Source organism: Astatotilapia calliptera, chromosome 10 (assembly GCF_964374335.1).
Source record: "Astatotilapia calliptera chromosome 10, fAstCal68.1, whole genome shotgun sequence".
Lineage (NCBI taxonomy): Eukaryota > Metazoa > Chordata > Actinopteri > Cichliformes > Cichlidae > Astatotilapia > Astatotilapia calliptera.
In genome coordinates this window covers 5,820,446-5,841,616 of record NC_137431.1, presented here as the reverse complement: position 1 = coordinate 5,841,616, position 21,171 = coordinate 5,820,446, and the positions used below count along the sequence as shown (strand labels likewise).

The following is a 21,171-nucleotide window of genomic DNA, read 5'->3' as shown; positions in this document are numbered from 1 at the left end:
CGTTTCTGTACGCTGTTGGAGATGCAGAGAACATTGGCAAAAGTGCTGTCTGCCGTTCCATTCGCAAAGTATACCTGGCACTCAAGCATTTCCTGGGTGTGTTTGTCAAAAGGTTGTCAAACAGGGATTTTTTTTTCTATTGCAGGTACATTAAATTCGATAATGAATGTGATGCAATCATGACCTATGTCTGTAACTATAGCTCGATTGTCAGCACACCGATGGTGTGTGACTCTATGTGCCATATCACAAATGTGGAAGCTAAATGGCCCGGATCAGTGCATGACTCAGGAATTTTCAGAGTCAGGGTTATGCACATTATTTGAGTGTGGTAAGAAAAAGAGACTTATTTTGATATTTCATACTTATTTTGGGCCTAACATAACAGCATTTCTCCATTACACAGGGGCCTACGATGGGATTCTCCTTGGAGACAGGGGTTATGCATGCAGGCAGTACTTCATGACACCGTTCCCTGACCCCAACCCTGGGCCACAAACCCGCTACAATGCAGCTCTAGCCAGGACAAGGGCACGCATTGAAATGACCTTTGGGCAAATAAAGGGAAGATTTCAGTGTCTGAAAAGTCTGAGGGTTGCACCTGACAGGGCATGTGACATTATTGTTGCATGTGCCGTACTGCACAACATTGCCACCATCAGAAAGGAGAGGACTCCTGTGGTGGAGGTGCAGCCTGATGATGACCTCCAGCCAGTGCACTTGGACCAACCTAGTGGCAGAGCTGCACGGGACAGAATTGTGCAACACAATTTCGAATATTAAAAACATGAAAAAACATATTTTTCATTGAAATTTATTTCAGCATCTTTTTCTGTCTCATCAAAAAAAAGCCAGTCATCATTTGCCAGGAAAAAAATCATATATACTGTATCACGCAAGGTCATCAATAGTGCTCTGTATGAAAGTGTATTTTTACTTACTCTGAAGTTCCTTTTGAAGGAACTCGATTTCTAGTTGAACTTTTTGCCTCATTAGAGCTTGAAGTTTGATTTCACCTAGAAGCTTTTGTTTCTTTGGCTCAGTATACTCCATTTTTTGCTGGAGACTTCTCTTATAGAGCAAACGAATGTCACCCTTTTTCAACTGTAGAGACAACATTTAACGGTCAATACATGTCATATAGGAAGTAAAATTAATTACAAGACTGCCCACCTCTGTATCAGGCCTCTCTGCCGGCCTCTTTGCCTGCAAATCATACTGCAGTCAGAAACACATAGAAGTACACAAGTAGATACAAATTCAGGCCAAATTATGCATGCACTTACAGGGACTTCCTCCAAACCACAGTCATCTAACAGGGTTGCTTCACTGTCCTGTGCAATGGAAACAAAATGGTGTTACAAAGGGATGTGGTACAGCCTATTGGTCTAAATAATTAAAAAAAAAGATTTTTATATACACAAATATACATATATATATATCCCAACTTACTGTGCATGCTTCAGTCACCCCTTGCATTGGAACAGGTAAAAGGGATGGAGTGTTATGTAAAACTACACACTAAAAAACCCACGATGTCAATAAATGTCAAAGTACAAAAAGCATTTTAATTAAGGCAACAACCAAATATTTTACATTGTACAAATAGAATTATGAGCTCATTTACCAGTTATGAAAGTGCTGCTGCTACTGCACCCCGGCTGCTGGTCTAAGGAAGAGCTGCCCCCAGGGATGCCCTCAACAATGGGTCTGGTGGCATTCAATCCTAGGGCCAGCTCCTCTGCCGGGGTGTGACAAGGGGGTGCAGGACCACCACCTGTCTTTTTTTGCTCTGCCCTTTTCTTGGTTGCTGTTATAAATAAACAAACAGATTATTTCAGGGTCTCTTTTCAAGAGACTAAAAGCAATATAAGTGATAAATATTACCATTCTGTAGAATATTCTTATATTTCACTTTTACTTGTTCCCATTTTCTAGTGGGTCCTGTTGTGGCTCTAATGTGAAAGAGGATATAATGTAATATAATATAATATGATATAATATAATATAATGTAATATAATATAATAAATTACTTACGAGTTTAATTTGTCAGCAACTTTCTGCCAGTCCTCTCTCCTTGCTTTTGCAGTCTTTGCAGTGTTCCCTTGTGTTTTAATTAAACTCTGAAACTCCTGAAACCCCTCAATAAAGAGTTCTTGCTCTGCTGGATGTGTCATTTGATCTTGGATGTAGTAAGCGAGGTACGAAGAACGGACCCCTGGAGCACTTTCTGTTGTCTTTTGTATGTGTTTTGAGTTTTTATGTGCTTCTGGAGTTTTTACGTGTTTTGCAGTTTTTACGTGCTTTGTCTGTAGGGGTCACCGTAAATATACTTTTATTTATTCACTCCACATAAAATGTAATAAATAAATCATATAATACAAAAACCAACATTTCAATTTTTAACTATTTAAATTTTCAGCTTTTTCCGTCAAAAATTTTAAAGTGAAACAACACAAAACACTGCAAACCACAACACAATTAAATATAAATTAAAATATGAAAACAATAAGAAGATGCATATTCTCTGTCATATGGGCCTGCATGAATAAACTCTCTGAATCCTTTATCATCTGCAACTGAAAATAGTTGTGGATGATTACTATACCTTTCTAATGTGACGTTGTTGCCCCTGGCTCTCTCTCTCTCCCTCCCGCTCTGTTCCTGTGCTACTGAGTGTAACTACCGCCCCTCCCCCCTCATCCCAGCGTAAAGCACAAGGCTTGCATGCTGAGTGAAGCGGAAAAAAAGTGTGAGAGAGAGGGTGAGAGAAAGAAAAAAAAAAACAACCCACGGCTCGCGACAAGGAGCTGGCTCACGTCGTTCACGTCAAAGATCCGGTTCTAAGAGCCATTTCATTTGTGACCGACACATCACTACAATAGACTTTATCATGAAAAAAACTGCAAGATCCTCTACAATTGGATCAAGTCAAGTAAGGAACAAGTCAAACTTATTGGTTTCTTATCCCTCAGAGGTCCTGACCTTGGACTGAGCTCATTGTCGTATGCCTGATACATTACCAACAACCACTAACTGTAGTTTTTTAAATCACATCAATATGTCTTACAGCCTGCACACAGTATTGTCTAAGTGTACTGGTACATCAATAATGTATAACCACAGCTGGACATCACCCATAACATTCTGAATGTGTCTCTCTTCCTCAACTATGAAATCTACTATAACTGCAAGGAGAAGCATTTTTCTATTCTCCTTCATTCATATTGAAAAGAAATGTACTGGAATCTTTGTTACTAGGAGAGATGCTTGTGACCTGAAGAAATACTTCTACACAACTGGGTAATAAATAATGTAAACCCGTGTCTATTATGAGCTCAGCATTGTAGGTTTTGTGCTTTTTTGTAAGCAGCGACAGAAACCCCCAACTAAAGAAATGCTTAGCGGTTATACCCCACAGCTCTACTTCAGTCTCAACAAATATTTAATTCATGCAAACATCTGTTCTCTGCTGCTGAGGGCTGCTCATTACATTAGAGACTCAACACAGTAATGTTACTTAAAAGATGAAAGCGTTTTCTTAGCCTTTTGTTAAAGGTCAGTGTTCCTTAAATCAAAGTTAAATGTGTAATTTAACAACTGTAAAAATGACTGAATGAATACTATTAAGCTTAAGTCACCTAAACTATCATATTAAGTAAAAGCTGTTAAGTAGTGAAGATGCTTTATTCACTCCAAATATGTTTAAATTGGGGTTATATGAGCAGTGACTTTTACGGAAAGGTAAACAGAGCTACTTATAAGTGCTTTATCCATCCATCCATCCATTCGCTTCCGCTTGTCCTTTTCAGGGTTGTGGGGGGTGCTGGAGCCTATCCCAGCTGTGCTTTATATTTAGTTTAATGTCCAGCATGTGGTGGCTATCCTGTGAGGACCACATATCTCCCCAAAAAACAAACAAACCTGTTGTTCATGAACTAAAACAAGGGCCTATACCTTGATGTTTTTAAACTATATTGACTATATTAATAACAAAGAAAATCAGCTGCATTAAAAAGCTTAACCACTGTGTTTGTTGGCCTAAGAACTCACCTTTGAACTGTCACTGGCTACAACAGCGAGATTACGTAAAACATCCCATTGGTACTATAAATATAAAGCCTGGAATAAACTAGACATTCAAAACTGTGTTTACCTTTATGAACTGTTATTATTATCCACTATAAATAAATGCACTGTCGTCAATTGGAACCTTGCGTGTGAGCCCTGCTTCTACCTTGACAAAGACAGGATGTTTTTTATTTTAGAGATATTGGGCAAATGGAAGAAAACAGTCCAAAATATTTATTCAGTATTTGGATTAAAGGACATATCCTGGTCAAAAATGACGCCATGATTCTTCAGTGTTACATGAAGCCAGGTCAATGCCATCCAGAGTAAGCATCTGTTAAAATACCATGTTTCTAAGATTACAAAAATCTCAGTTGTATCTGAATTTAGAAGCAGAAAATTACCCACCTTCCTTTCATATCTAAAATTCTTAAAAATTCTGGAGTAGTTGTCAAACAGCTAACAGATCATCTGCAGGGGAATGGCTTATTTGAATTCAATTCAATTCAATTTTATTTATATAGCGCCAAATCACAACAACAGTCGCCTCAAGGCGCTTCATAGATACAGAGAAAAACCCAACAATCATATGACCCCCTATGAGCAAACACTTTGGCAACAGTGGGAAGGAAAAACTCCCTTTTAACAGGAAGAAACCTCCGACAGAACCAGTCTCAGGGGGCGGCCATCTGCTGCGACTGGTTGGGGTGAGAGAAGGAAGACAGGATAAAAGACATGCTGTGGAAGAGAGACAGAGGTTAATAACAGATATGATTCAATGCAGAGAGGTCTATTAACACATAGTCAGTGAGAAAGGTGACTGGAAAGGAAAAACTCAATGCATCATGGGAATCCCCGGCAGCCTACGTCTATTGCAGCATAACTAAGGGAGGATTCAGGGTCACCTGGTTGAGCCCTAACTATATGCTTTAGCAAAAAGGAAAGTTTTAAGCGTAATCTTAAAAGTAGAGATACAGGGAGTGCAGAATTATTAGGCAAGTTGTATTTTTGAGGAATAATTTTATATATACCACTGCTTGAAGAAGGTGTCTTCCAGAAACTGGCAGTAGGACTGGGAGTTGAGCTTGACTCCATCCTCAACCCGAAAAGGCCCCACAAGCTCATCTTTGATGATACCAGCCCAAACCAGTACTCCACCTCCACCTTGCTGGCGTCTGAGTCGGACTGGAGCTCTCTGCCCTTTACCAATCCAGCCATCAAGACTCACTCTCATGTCATCAGTCCATAAAACCTTAGAAAAACCAGTCTTAAGATATTTCTTGGCCCAGTCTTGACGTTTCAGCTTGTGTGTCTTGTTCAGTGGTGGTCGTCTTTCAGCCTTTCTTACCTTGGCCATGTCTCTGAGTATTGCACACCTTGTACTTTTGGGCACTCCAGTGATGTTGCAGCTCTGAAATATGGCCAAACTGGTGGCAAGTGGCATCTTGGCAGCTGCACGCTTGACTTTTCTCAGTTCATGGGCAGTTATTTTGCGCCTTGGTTTTTCCACACGCTTCTTGTGACCCTGTTGACTATTTTGAATGAAACGCTTGATTGTTCGATGATCACGCTTCAGAAGCTTTGCAATTTTGAGACTGCTGCATCCCTCTGCAAGATATCTCACTATTTTTGACTTTTCTGTGCCTGTCAAGTCCTTCTTTTGACCCATTTTGCCAAAGGAAAGGACGTTGCCTAATAATTATGCACACCTGATATAGGGTGTTGATGTCATTAGACCACACCCCTTCTCATTACAGAGTTGCACATCACCTAATATGCTTAATTGGTAGTAGGCTTTTGAGCCTATACAGCTTGGAGTAAGACAACATGCATGGAGAGGATGATGTGGACAAAATACTCATTTGCCTAATAATTCTGCACTCCCTGTATGACGGCTGCTTGATTATGGCGCTCCATGTATGCCCTGCCTGCTAGCATCTTGCACCCTGCTGTTATGTGCTGGATTGTCTCAGGGGCATCTTTACACAGCCTGGGGTCTTGCCTGGTGTGACAAACCCCAGCCTCGGTGGATCTTATACTCTCTGTCTATGTATATAAATGTGAGCCATGTTAGAGAAAAGGAAAGTGGTCAAATGCCTTCCTTAGTCAGGAAACTAACTTCCTTCTCCAACTTCAAGCTTGCACCCTCCTGTGGAGTTTCTTGCAAAATGTTACAAGACAGTAGAGCACTAATAGGATTAGTGAATGCCATGCTATCATTAAAGCTACTTTTGGCTGCTCCTTGGTCACAAGCAGTTGCCACAATTGGTAGCTCTGCATGTTTGATTTGACAGAGTATAACACAGAATATTGCTCCAGTTGGTTCAGTTCCCAAACTTTGTTTTACATTACATATAATGGACAAATATATCCCACTATAAAAGCTGTCAGTCAAGAATAACATAGCGCAGTCGCCAAAATTGCTTGGTTGTACCTTGCTGAGCAGAGTTATCTGAAGTAACTTTCATAGTCTCAATATGCCAGGGAAATAAAGAAAAAACATCCAAATCTATTTACTAAGACTGGTCTGTAATGTGTGTGCAAAATTTTAGGCAGTGTATTTGCTTTGTGGGGAGAAAAAGCAGAACAGTGTGAAATCTTCTAAGCAGACTCTTCCCCTGAAAATATGATTAATGAGCTGACACCCATCAACCTTCACACCCCTCACTGCTTTAATCCAAGGCCACTGAATGTGCTTTGTGCAAAATAAAAAAGTTACAAAAATACAATGTCTAAGTCTAAGAAATGGTGGCACTTCACAGTGTGAATCTGAATAGAAATGCTAATACCCTCTGAGCCAAATATGCTACAGTGACACAATTACAAAGCTAAGCACATGCATACAGAAATACAGTAAATAAAGCTGTTTGATTGCTTTTATTTCGGTTTAATTTTCTTTTGGTGAAATATCTAAAATACTCTATATTGCCAAAAGCATTTGTTCATCTGCCATCACACACATATGAACTTAAATGACATCTCCTTCTTAATCCGTAGGTGTCACAGTTTGCAAGGGCAGACCATGTGGAGATGAGAGGTGAGGACCCATGTGCAAACAAATAGAGGAACAGGCGAAGGTTGAAACTGAAAGCGAGCCTTTTATTGGTGGCTGCATGAAAACACTACAAAACAACTAGCAAAGGAGAAATGAAGAAAACACTAACAAAACCCTAAACTAGGAGACGCTAAACATGACACCTGAAACATAGAGGGTGGTGAGATCAGCAAAGCGCATCAGGACTGAACTGCCAGCCATGCAAGACCTCTACAGACAGAGCTGCATGAGGAAAACGCAGTAGATCCTCTCTGATCCCAGCCACCCCAGCCACAGACTCCTCACACTCCTGTTATCGGGGAAGCAGGTCAGGAGCATTCAGACCTGCACTAGCAGACACAGAGACAGTTTCAAGCCATCAGGTTTTTGAACTGTTGACAGTCTTTACACACCATTACACACTCCCTACAATTACAGGACTCTACAAACACACTCTACAGACACGTCAACAAATGCCACTTAAATGCTCATTCCACAAGTTTTGCACAACCTGTCAATACCAACTTGTCTTAAATTCTCTAAGAATTTAATACTATTTGATTTTTTGTTAAAATTATTATTATTATTATTATTACTGCTATTTTCTGTTATTTTCTTCTTAATATAACTGCACACTTTCTATATGCTCATGTAAAGCAGAGGAGCACGAGCCAAAGAATTTCATTATGGTTAAATGTGGCTACACTGTTTATCTGTACATGACAATAAAACTAGTAAATGTAATAAAACATATTTTTCTTGTTTTTTAAATGTATCTGTCTGTACATATGCATATTTAGATTGTTAAAATACATTCACAAATGCATCGTAATTTCACAAATATTTGTCTGTTATTTGAAAGATTGAACTGTTAAATTCATGTAATGCTATGGAAAAATATATAACATGATTCGTATAAACTTTTTTGACTTTTTTTTATTATTATTATTATTATTTAGGGCGATCGTGGCTCAAGAGTTGGCAGTTCACCTTGTAATCAGAAGGTTGCCGGTTCGAGCACTGGCTCGGACTCTCTCGGTCGTTGTGTCCTTGGGCAAGACACTTCACCTACCACCTACTGGTTATGGCCAGAGGAGAATTATAAAGTGGAATTGTAAAGCGCTATATGAATTCAATCCATTATTATTTAAACCAACTGTTAATTTTATATTTCTGTACATTTAAGTATTATTATTCATATTGCTGCATTCATTGACCTTGTTTATAGGTAATTTCATTGTTTAATCACATTAAATTGTTCCTAATTTAATGTTTAAAAGCACCTGTAAAAGACAAAATCCCATGTAAAATTAGGGCGACAAACTGTATTGTCATTACTGAAAATAACTTTCATGGGAAAAATATTTTCTGGTATTATTTTGGCGCCCCAGCTGCCGGAATATTACTGCTTTTTTAGGATTTTTTTTTTTTTTTTTGCCTGTCCCGTTTGGCTCTTTTGCCATCAGAATTGTTGTCTAAAGGCAAAGAAAGATGCCCAACGGATTTACTTTACCAAATTGACCATCCCAGCCTTGCCGTAATGGTCCATTTGATTCACCTTTTATTGTTTATTTTATTTTCACTTACTGAATACAGGACAGACTTGACTGGGGGAAAGAAGGGGAGAAAGAAAGCGGGAAAGAGAAACAGCTGAGAAGAGGGACGGGGGAGAAGGGCAAAAAATTAAAACCAACAGAACGGGCAGAAAAAAAAAGAAAAGAAAAAAAAATGCATATATCAATCACCTGGATCACCTGCTGAGAAAGAAAAAAGAAAACAAGCAGAAGAGAACAAGAGTAATAGAATAAACAACATCACAATGATATATGGGAATATGACAGTAAATATTAAATATTAAACATTATTGTGCAGCACATAAGATCAACAGAACACAGTGTGCTTTGAGGTAGGAGCCAAAAAGGGTGTAGTTTGTGGGTGTGATCACCCGTGTGTACACCTGTGAGCATGGACGCGCTTGTTTTTTTTTAAAAGGTTCCTTCATGTAATGATCTGCTAGAGGGTGTGGGGGGGCCACAGCCCCGTCCTCCAGGGCATGAAGCAGGTATGGAGGAGATCAAAACTCCAGACATCCAGAGGCCCCCAGAACACAAGAGACCAAGGAAGACCAACAGAGGGGCAGCCGCGCCACTGTCCCAGAAAGAGCTGAGGAGAGTCCCAGATGAGGGCTCACTCAGCAGCCGAGGAGCAGAAGCCAGGGGGAGTTGCAGTGACGCGTCCGTGAGCTCCGCCGGCAGCCAGCCGTGCCTGAGTGACCGAGCCCCAGGCCGAGAGGCCGGGGACACCCCACCTCCGAAGTGGCCCGAGCGAGCCCCAGGCTCCAGGCCCCGATAAGCGGCCGCCAAGGAGTGAGCCGGTGTGTACCCAGACGCCCATCCCCGGACACAAAGAACCACCAACGCACCGATGTCTGAGGGAGTCCGCCACCGGCAGGGGAAGTGGTGGAGGGGGGAGATAGGCCTCCAAACCTTGGAGGGCCTAAGATGTCCCCAGAGAGGTGGCGTCTGACACCCAACCTGACATATAGACACAGACATACAGGCACACACGGATACAAACATCCATTCCCACCCTCATGCTCTCATATGCACTTACTCCACACTCAACCAACGTGGAGACAGACATAGAGAGACACTGTACACACAATCACACTCCCCAAGCGTACTCTACGAACCGGGTCTAGGTACCCTTGCCCCTGGAGGGGGGAACTGCATCCAGACCCAGGTGGTGTTACCCTTTTCCCTGCGGTGAGGGGAGGCAGACCGCCCCGACTCCGCAGCAGCAGGGAGGCCCCACACTCCAAACCGCAGTCGGACGGCCAACTCCTCCTCCTAGCCCCCCGGCTCCAGCAGGCCGCAGAGAATGGGGGTGAGAGAAGACTCCAAACCTCCCTCCACCCGCTCATTGTAGTATTGATGCATGTGTGTTCTAAGGTGCATTTAAAACCCAGGAGGGCATGGAGCTACCTGCCAGAGAGCAGCAGTTAAGCGCATAGCCCCTCCTGATAGCCCTCAATGTCTACGTGTATTTTAAATTGAGAGGTGGGCAACGACGCCAGGGGTGAGGTGTACACCCTGATGGTAATTTGGATTCCGTGTATCGTGCCCACCCCCAAGATCCTATATGTATGTGTAATGCGAGTGTGAGTAATGTGAATGTCTAAGTTGTGGGATAAAATTGAGGCAGAGGCAGCCAGAAGGGGACAGAGGGGACGGGGGGGGGGGGGGGGGGGTAGCCTCCTCTGCACCCTGGTGACATACCCCTACTCCAAGGTCCTGCATGTGTGGGTGGTTGTGGTGGAGCAGGAAGAGGGAGGTAGCTGGAGATGGGGAGGGAAGGAAGGGAGGGGCAAGTGACCCCTCCCTGGGGCCAGCTCCCCCGCTGACCCCAGTAGGCACCCCCATACTCCGCGACCCGCCAGGGAAAGGGGGCCCAGGCCCATCCAGACTGGGGCCCAGTGCAGCAGCTCCGCCCGGCCCCACAGAGCCCGGGACAGTCCACCCAACCCCACCACAGAGAAAACTGCACCCACCCCACCATCCACTCATCTTCCAGACTACATAAGACAATAAACGCCCAGGCTGAGATCTTCCTCCACCTCTCCTGTATCTCCCCCTCCTGCAGAGAGAGTTCCTGAAGAGAGGAAAGTTCCTGCAAGATGTGACAATCTCCCCCACCAGTTGAAGAGCCCCCCAGGCGGCTCGATGCACCGGCGGCACCCTGCTCCAGGGCTGGGCCCCCATGCACCCACCCGCCCACAACCCCGGCAACACACCAACCAGGACCCAAGCCCCCGAGGCCCGGCCCGGGCCCCGGCCCAGAGAGAGAGTGCCCCCAGAACCTCACGCCCATCCCGGACCCACCCAGGGGCAGCCAGGCTACCAGGTCAGTAACCCACGTCCGTCAGCACAGACCCTCCCCTAGCCCCGCTGCACGCAGCCGCGAGGAAACAGTCACCTGAGAGCCAACAGAGCCCCTAACCGGACATGACCGCTACCCCGGGTTGAGCCCCTGAAGGAAGATGCCTCCGGGGAACCCCCCGACGCCCTAAGCCTGTCCCTACCCCCACACCAATCACAAAAGTGAAGGCGGGACCAAACTATGACCCCCCACCCCCACTAGGTGATGGAGCTGATCACAGGAGCCCAGAGCAATTGATCTGATGTGGTGGCAGAGGCTGTATCAAGACTAATGTAATCTAATAGATAATTTCTATATTGGTTAGAATTAAGATTATTTTTATTTTTCCAGTTCATGAGAACTGTTTTCTTGGCTATGCATAGGGCAGTGAAAACCATATGGGCGATATTCTTTTCTGAAGTGCCATTATCTAAGCTGCCCAACAAACACACTAAGGGGGAAGTTGGAATGTTACATTTCAGACACTTTGATAAGTCTTCACATATATCGCGCCAAAACTTCTGAACTGGTGGACAGAACCAAAGAGCGTGGATATAATTGTCCGGTGAATTGGTTTGGCAGTGTGAGCAGGTGTTGGTAGACGTAAAGCCCATCTTGAACATCCGATGACCTGTATAGTGCACTCTATGTAATATTTTGTATTGAATTAATTGAAGACTGGGATTTCTAATTAGATGAAAGGTTTTTAAGCAAATCTGAGACCAGAAGTTTAGGTCTAAGTTAACTGATAAATCCGCTTCCCATTTTGCAATAGGAAGTGATATTGATTCATCTGTTTTAGAAAGCATTCTGTATATTTTGGATAGTAATTTGGGGGTTTTAAGAGTAAGAAATTGAACCACACTTGGTGGTGTTTGTAGTTCAACCCGGTTTAAATTTCTTTTTTACTATGGATTTAATTTGTTGATATTCTAAAAATCTTTTCTTGTTGATCCCATATTGTGTAACTAGTCCGTCAAATGAAATAAATTCTGTTCCTTCTAGTATATGTTCTAAATATTTGATTCCTTTACCACTCCAATCTGAAAAGTTTATCATATTATTGTTTTGTAATATGTCAGGGTTGTTCCAGATAGGTGTACGTTTGCATGGGATTAATGAAGACGCCGTCAATTTTAGAAACTCCCACCATGCTGTCAGAGAAGAGCTGATGTTGATGCTTTTAAAGCATTCATGTCGTTGGATGTTTGAGCTAATAAATGGTAGGTCTGAGATCTCTAGATTATTGCAAAGTGCTTGTTCTACATCTAGCCAAGGTTCATCTAAGAGGGTATGTTTTAGCCATCCTGAGATAAACTGAAGCCTGTTGGCTAAGAAGTAGTGCTGAAAGTTAGGCAGTTCTAGTCCTCCTTTATCCTTGGTCTTTTGTAGTGTTTTTAAGCTTATACGTGGGGGTTTATTTTTCCAAAGGAATTTGGACGTACATGAATCTAGAGATCTGAACCAATCTTGTGGCGGTTTAGTTGGGATCATTGAGAATAAATAATTTATTTTTGGTAAGACCATCATTTTTATAGCAGCAACCCTTCCCATGAGTGATATGGGTAGACATTTCCATCTAGCCAGATCATCTTCTACCTTCTTTAAAAGTGGGATATGGTTTAATTTAGTTAGATCTGCAAGCTTGGGAGAAACATTAATACCTAAATATTTTACATTTCCTGATTGCAGTGGTGTAGAAGAGGAATTATGGAAGGAGCAATTAATCGGTAGGACTGTAGATTTTGACCAGTTAATTGAGTAATCTGATATTCTTGCAAAAGAGTTTATCAATTCAATCACCCCAGAGATATTGGTTTGTGAATTTTGGAGAAAGAGTAACACATCATCCGCATAAAGGCTGATTTTATGTTCCACGTTCTTGCATTTTATGCCCTTAATTACTGAATTCTGTCTAATTGCTGCTGCTAGTGGTTCAATAAAAATTGCAAACAGTGAAGGGGAGAGTGGGCATCCCTGCCTGGTGCCCCTCAAGAGACAGAAGCTGGAGGATGTCTGGTCATTTGTTCTGACACAAGCTGTTGGGGAATTATATAATATTTTAACCAGTTTATGAAAGAGGATCCAAAACCAAAATTGTGTAAAGTTGCAAATAGAAATTTCCAGTTAACTCTGTCAAATGCTTTTTCTCCATCTAAAGAGAATATTGTAGTGTCTAGGTTTTTACTGTATGAGTAGTCTATCAAATTAAGTAATCTACGTGTATTTGTTGATGAGTGCCTACCTTTTATGAAACCAGTTTGGTCAAGATGAATTAAGAGGGGGGTTATTTTCTCCAGTCTCTTTGAGAGAGCTTTGCAGATTATTTTAAGGTCTACATTTATAAGGGATATTGGACGATAGCTTGAGGGATATACAGGGTCTTTGCCTGGTTTTAGCAGGAGATTAATGTTTGCAGAATTCATATTTGATGGAAGTCTGCCCTTTTCTTCAATTTCCAACAACGTTCTGTAGAAAACTGGTTCCAGAATCGTCCAGAATTCTTTGTAGAATTCTGCAGGAAAGCCGTCTGGACCTGGAGCCTTATTATTGGGCATACTTATCAGGGCTTCCTGGAGTTCGCCTGGTGTCAGTGGTGAATCCAGTGCCATTGCTTGAGTGTCTAATAATTTTGGAAGAGTTATGTTGTCCAAAAACTGATCAATTTCTTTTTTAGATGGGTTTATTTGTGGTGAATATAACGTTTTATAGAAATCCCTGAAAATGTTGTTTATTTGTATCGGGTCATATATTGTGTTCCCAGATGAATCTTGAACAGCACATATAGTTGTTTTATATTTATTTATTTTTAGCTGGTTTGCTAGAAATTGACCGGATTTATTACCATGTTCATAATTTTGTAAGCGTAGTCTTTGTACTAAGAATTTTGTCTCATTTAATTCTAGTTTTGTTTTGCGTATTTTGTTCAATGTTTCCTGATCTTGGTGGGACGCGTAGGCTTCTTCTAGTGATTTGATGTTTTTTTCTAATTCCTGAATATTTTTGTTTTCTTTTTTCTTTTTATGTGATGAGAAAGAAATTATTTTACCTCTCATCACAGCTTTCCCTGCTTCCCATAGAACAGAAGCTGATGTTTCAGGAGTGTTATTATAGTCTAAATATGAAGTCCACTCTTTTTTAAAATATTTAATAAAGTCTTCATCTTTAAGTAGTGATATATTAAATCTCCAGTTTTTAGTTGGCGTAGTATTATTCTTGTGCATTAGTGTTAAAGATACAGGACCATGATCGCTGACAGCTATAGGGTGAATCTCAGTGTCTGAAATGTCGCTCAGCAGTAACCTGCTGACCAAAGAATAATCCAGACGAGAGTAGGAGTGATGGACATGTGAGAAAAAAGTATATTCCTTACTGGTGGGGTGAAGGGAGCGCCATGCATCGCAAAGACCAAAGTCGCTCATATACTGTTTGATTATATTTGTGGATTGCCAATTACGCTGACTTCCTGCTGTATTGAGCCTATCCATGTCTTCATTTAGTCCAAGGTTGAGGTTGCCTCCAAGAACAAGTGTGCCATCTAAGTGTTCAGAGAGTACACTGAAAAAAACGTGAAAGAATGAGGGATCATCAACATTTGGACCATATACATTTGCAATACATAGCTTTTTATCAAGTATAGATAGTTGATTAAGAATCTGCCCTCTGGATCTATAACTGTATCGAGTACTGTGAAATTAATATTTTTATGTATTAAAATTGCTACTCCCTTTTGTCTAGAATTATAACAAGCTGAGAACACATTAGGAAACTCAGGTGTTTTAAGTTCATTCAAACCTCTAAGAGGTCTCTGGGTCTCTTGTAAAAGGACAAGATCTGCCTGTAGTTTTTTGAGTTGGTTAAATATTTTTAACCTCTTTTCTCTGGAGCCAGCTTTACATTTATATTCCATGTAATGAACCTCAGTGTACCCATAGATGTTTGTGTATAACTAGGGATGTATGCTGTGTGTGTCGCTTAGACAGGTGGAGAGAATACATCACTTGTTCATAAATAAAGAGAAGGAGAGAGAGAAAAAATGTGTGGCGAGATGATCCCTGAGTCTGACTATGTGTGTGCATATTTACTAATATGAGTAGGCTTGGCTTAAGTGTGTGTATCCTAAACGACTGTGTGCGCTGTCTGACTGATGTAAATGTGCTGCCGTTGAGGGCATGGTGCGTATGTGTCGAAATAAAGGATGTTGTTTGTGGATGAGTGTCGAAGCAGGTGATCGAGGCAGTGAAAGAAATAAAGAAAGAAACCAATGACAAGGGTGAGCAGCATAAAAACAAGAGGGGGAAAAAAGAGAAAAAAAAACGAGAAGAAAAAAACAACAAAATGTAAACATTCCAATTAAATCACTGACGGAGAGTGACGGTGTTAATTCTGCTATGCGATTTGATACTGGTAAGTTAAACAGATGTTAATGCAAGTTAGTGTGAGTGGATAGGGAAAGGGTGTAGCTGATTCTTATCTGGTGTGAGGTTAATACAGCTACGGAGTGATGTTGGGGTCGCGGTGGAGCTGTCCGTCCACGTACAGCTGGTCCACAGCGATGACAGCGCGGGAGCCCTTCTGGATGAAGCCGCGTCGGATTGGAAGAGGACCCTGCGTCGTTCCAAGATCTCTTTGGGGAACTGGTCGTTCACGCTGAAGTCCATTCCTTTTAATTCCCTGCCGCGGCTTTTCACCTGTTGCTTTTGTTTGAAGTGGCCGAATTTGGCCACTATAGGGCTTCGGAGTTGACGTCACGCCGCAATGCATTGTGGGAGCGCGGCGGCATTTTCGGGGTCTACGAATCAAATCAAACACACTGTGTTGGAACGACGATTACAAGATGCTTAAAAGCAGCTTAAAAGAGAATGGACTGTATAGAGACCGATTGCGTCCAGAGGCGAAGCGGCGGTACTTGCAGAAAATAGCGTGCATTGGAAATGTGGACCCGTATGAAATACGGCCGTGGAGTAGAAACCCTGAAGACCAACCGCTATTGACGTAGCCTGATATATTTCATACCTTATCTGTGGAGTCAGCGCGTACAAGTCGTCATTCAATCAAAGGTAAGTCAGCTCGAGTACAGCGAGTGAAATGCGTTTGATTTCCCTGCAAACATTCAGATTACTGCAGCATAAATTCATTCATGAGGGGAAATTACAGTGAGAACATGTGGAGACTGTTAGGTGGATAACATAGTGAGTTCAGTGCATTGATGAGACATTGTCCTGAAGGATTTAGTTATTCTCTATGGTTAAAGAAATTGCAATGATTTATTAATGTTTATTATAAATAATTCTAATTATACATCTTGCTTCCATATTTGTATCTTGTGTCACTAAAAATACATTTTATTTTAGTTTTATACTTTGATTAATGACCTGCAGAATCTCCTTAACATATTAAGTGATTCATAATTGTCACTTTATGCTTTCTCCATCTCTAAAGTGATGACATCCTTGCATTACATACTTTAGGTTCATTTTCTGCAGGCAGGTTTCTGACAGAACAGACAGATTTAGACTATAACATGCAGCGTTCTATAGATGGACACATAAAGAAATGAAAAATTACATGTATGTGCTAACTTTCTTGACACTTTGTTACATTTATGATAAAGTAGATTAAACACATTTGTGTCGGCCTTGGCTCATAGTTCTTGTCTTTAAATGAACTTTGTCTGTGTGTATTTCAGGTGCTGCACTCTAAGACTGAATGAACCAGCATTGCAGCCATGGGTCACTGTGAGCATCACAGGGAAGGTTGAAGCCGCCCACTGCACCTGTATGGCCGGAGTCGCAGAGACCTGCACCCACGTCGCTGCTCTTCTGTCTAAAGTAGACGGAACAGTGTTGATCCGTGGCACAAGGACTGTTACAGATGAACCTGCATACTGGGTTTTGCCTGGTAATAATACCAAGATACACCCAGAGGTTGGCCATAAGATAGACGACTTCTCTTCAGCTGCCCAAAAAAAGGCTCTTGATCAAAACATACACAGACCATCTGTAGTGACAGGTAAAAGGAGCCGTCCTCAAAAAAGAAAAACCCCACCTGCTACTGTGGAGGAGTTGTCACTGCTATAATGCCATCATGTTTTATCTAGGGGTCTAGATGTATGCCTGTAGTGCACTGCTGTGTAAATAATTTGCATTTACTGAATATGTACTGACTGAGTCCCACTGTTCAAAAGTTGAATAAAGAAACTAAATTATTTTGCCTTTTTTTTTTTTATTAAAACCACTTTATAGAACATCACATCAGTAACAGTGTAGAATCCATGTCATTTACAGTTTACAAATGACAAAATGTTTACACCAAATCATGAGTGTTTACATGATATCACCCACTACTAACATTACTTTATTTACTGTATCTTTTGAAAAAATAACAGCACAAGACTTAAGAACATTTAACAGGAGCAGGTTTCATTCTTCTCTGGTTTTATTATCACACTGTTCACCAAACGCAGCAAACCTTCACCATCTTATCCAGAAGGGTCACCTCTTCACCCTCACATGGAAGAAGTAATCTGATTGGCATGGTGGTTTGTTTGAAGCAGGTCCCTCGTGTAGCGCTGGAAACCAGTCATGATGTTTCATCCATTTCATCGGCTGGTTTGCTGCATAATGCCAAATAATTAGCAACTCTATAAATAGACGGTAGTTCTGCAAAATCACTCAGTAGGATGTTTGTTCTAATTTGCTATGAGCTCAGAGCGCATCGAAAATGAAACTAATAGGCTATAAAGAGAGATATGAACATATTTAGAACTTACCGGAATGAAAATGTCTGGAACACCAACAGATATTTGGAGATGGAAGAGAGCTGCACGTCAGCTCATCTCACAGCTGCTATCCAGGCTAGACGCCTTCGTTTGGTAACATCGATACACGAGCTGCCTCATGTCGCTTCCAGGTTGGGAAAGCATAAAAAGACAATCCAACCTTATCGAACATTGCAGCCGAGCACACAGCAAGTACGAACCATGGCTATGCTATCGCTCCTAGCTTAGACCCCCAAAATGGTGAATCGGGCCAAAATCCTTTCCACGCCCACCCCCGTGACATCACGCTCCGAAGCCCTATAGGACGTGGTCTCCCGGTCGCAGCCCGCATGGGGCCGAGGCGATGTACCCTATCAAAGACAATGTTCTTCACCGTGTCCTCTGGCAGCTTCAGGTGGGTTTTGATGAAGCTTTTTATCGTGGTCTCCACGTCCTCTCCAGCGGCTTCTGGAATACCAATTAATAACTTTCTACTACCAGTGGGTCCATAGTGTAGTGGTTTGCTCACAACCTAATAAGCGAGACCTTCCGGGTTCAATGATGTAAGGAGCCTGGAAAGACATCTGCCATTAAAAAAATAAACAAATATGTAGCGCTACCTGCTGTGGTGACCCCTTGTGAATAAGGGCTCAGCTGAACAATTTCTTTTGTACTACTGTTCATTTCAAATGTCACGGAATTAGAGCCCTGAAAGATTAAACTGCATTTAATAAAACAATAATGGTTACTCAGTGTTTAGGAGAGAATGTCAAGTAAAGGAATCTCTTTAGTTTGCTGCCAGATCAAAGCCAAATTAATTTATTAACAGAGCAGATTTTCTTGGTGAAAAATACCCTACAAATGTAACTGATCAGTTTTCTGAACTTTCTTTATATATATATATATATATATATATATATGAAAAACTTTAAAAAAATTAAATAAAAAAAAAAAACAACAGATGAAGACGAAACAAGAAAATGCTGATCTAAAACTTAACCATGGAACAACTGCCTAATTACTGTTTGTAAAGTTTTAAGCTGTGAAAGGACAATTTGGCAGGCTATCACCACTTCATAACATATAGTTAGGACTTAGGTAGATCTTCCATGGATGGTTCTCGAGAGGAAGCGTAAAAAAAGGAAACGAAAGCGAAGCTGTAGGGCTGGTCTGCCAGCACGGCTAAAGAGAAAACCATTTAAACAACATTTCCATTCAATGCCAGACTCATAAAAAACAAAATCAAAAGATCATACAATGTAAGCACCTTGAGGAAACTGTTGTTGTGAATTGTTGCTATATAAATAAAATTGAATTGAACTTACAGGTTGTAGCCAACAAATATTTCCATAATTGCTGCATTGTGTTAATCAAAGAGACTTGGCTGAGGCCCACAATGCCACTATAAAGTTAGCAGGCCGCACAGCGCACAGCCAACGGCTTTAGACAGCCAGACTTGGAATAACTGACTGTTAGATGCAGACTCATCTGCATACCTTGTGAGTTGTGATGGTAATGCGATATACAACTTAGTCAAAGCAATTACTAGCCAGTAGAACTTCTACTGTGAATCAGTGCACATAATAGCTGGGGACTTCATCCCATGCTGATTGAAGAGGTGAAAAGACTGAAGGAAACTGCAGCTCGAACACCAGCCTCCACCTGCATAACCCCATGGTGCAGGAGCACAATGAGAAGTGCACACTGACAGCAGTGAACCCAAGCAAGGTCACTGGACCAGAAGGAGTGACTGGTAGGGTCCTTGTCAAGAAACACTTCTAAAGACACTTCTTCAGCTGAGAGTCAGAGACACACAGTTTTACTTGCTGGCAAGGGCAGTCACAGAGCACACGCACGAGAGTGAGGGCTCAGAGACTCGCTCTCTGCCACTGCCCTGGTCTTTATTTATATGCAACAGTAGGTGTGTTTGTTTATTACATTCGAATGTGGATGTGTATATGTGTGTGTGCGCGTGTGTGCGTGTGCCAGGAGAGGCTCCTCTACCTGGTACAAAGTGAAACTGCTTGTTAAGCTCTTATCTAGCAGGTACTGCTCCTTCCCTGCATGATAACGGGTCACAGTGAATTAAAACAACAGTCTGAGTCATAAAGAAGTCATCATGCAGTATTCTATCATATGCAAACTTATATTATTAAAATATTATACTGACTACTAAGTACAATTTTCTATTGACAGTCCTGAAAAAGTGTGCAAACCAGGTGGCTGGGATTCACTAAGATCTTCATTCATCTGCATCACTCTCCCAGTCTTTCTTCCCATCATGCTTGAAACTGGCCAAAATTGTCCAGCTTCCCAAAAAGACCACCATCAGTAGCCTCAAAAACTAGCAACGAGTTGCTCTGACCTGTTTCGAGAAACTGGTCCAACACCACATCATGTCCTCCCTGAACAACACTGATATCAACCCAAAAAGTTACTCTAGTGGAGAGAAACATCTGTCAAGCCCTTGGGCAAACCCAGCTGAAAGTTCCCATAGAAATTGTGGTGATCAATTCATCTGGAACTATTTGTTCAGATACTTGCCTGGCCTGTATACAGTCTAGACTGGAAAACTCTTCCTTTCACAAGCAGAGAAAGCTCATGTTTATGTCTTCATATGGTTGATGAGTTGATGCTTTATCTTGTTGTCCACACTTATCCAATGCATAAATAACTGCAGTAAATCTTTAATATTCTCTACCACCATTGCCTGTTTATTCTAATAGTTTTGATCAACTAAAACATTATTATTTTTTACAGACATTTTTCCTTTTTATGCTTTCACTCTTGCTCATTTGTCATTTATTCTGTCTTTATAGGTCTTCAGTTTTTTATTTGTAATAAACAATTTCCAAGTTTGGTCATTGATTGGAGATCAATGTGATCAAATATTTGCTACCCCATGATTAGTCTGATCACATAAAAATTATTATTCTATTCATTCTGCCACAAATAATATTGCCATTAAAAGCACAAGGACTGCACTTTTTTTGCAAGAATAGCTCTCTGAGACAGAATTTTAATGTCTTGATCACAATTCATCACAATCCATTCAAATACTGCAACTATCTGTTAGGATGCCTAGGTCGTTGACCCAGGGTTTTGAGTTTATTATATTATTTATCATTTCTAGTCTTTGGTTTCTTTGTTAGAGTTCTGTCTTATGGTTTATGTCTCTGTGTCTGCCCTGGTCCCACGTCTCTGTTCCCTCTGTTGTAGTGCCTGCCTGTGAGTCTGTGTCTGTAAGGTCAGTCTGTGTTATGTTTCCTGTTTTACTTTGAAAGTCCGTGTCTCATGTAAATGCATCTGGTTGTGCTTCCTTTGTCTCGTTAGGCCTGATTTGCCCCAGCTGTGTTTCCCTCCTGTTACCCATTCCCTGATTGCTCC

At 41.5% G+C, this 21,171-nt stretch overlaps 1 protein-coding gene and 2 long non-coding RNA genes across 5 annotated transcripts in view; 2 read left to right on the top strand and 1 right to left on the bottom strand.

Moving 5' to 3' along the window:
• ntm (neurotrimin) overlaps window positions 1-8,739 on the top strand; it is a 508,104-nt gene extending 499,365 nt beyond the window's left edge. For 2 of the 3 annotated variants that reach the window (XM_080307425.1, XM_080307424.1), the window contains one exon: window positions 407-2,392. In XM_080307425.1, coding sequence (XP_080163551.1) covers window positions 407-783 — 377 coding nt within the window. In that variant the 3' untranslated portion in view covers window positions 784-2,392. Of the gene's footprint in view, window positions 1-406; window positions 2,393-7,069 lie in introns of those variants that run through there. The other variant, XM_026181960.2, reaches the window with a different exon arrangement.
• Window positions 8,740-10,864: 2,125 nt separating this feature from the next.
• LOC145431521 (uncharacterized) lies at window positions 10,865-17,232 on the top strand. Its single transcript, XR_013911858.1, has 2 exons — window positions 10,865-16,084; window positions 16,714-17,232. It is a non-coding gene; the product is annotated as an uncharacterized LOC145431521 (long non-coding RNA).
• Window positions 17,233-17,256: 24 nt separating this feature from the next.
• On the bottom strand, window positions 17,257-21,171 carry LOC145431523 (uncharacterized). The gene is made up of 2 exons (XR_013911860.1): window positions 17,797-21,171; window positions 17,257-17,640 (listed from the first exon to the last, which is right to left on the bottom strand). It is a non-coding gene; the product is annotated as an uncharacterized LOC145431523 (long non-coding RNA).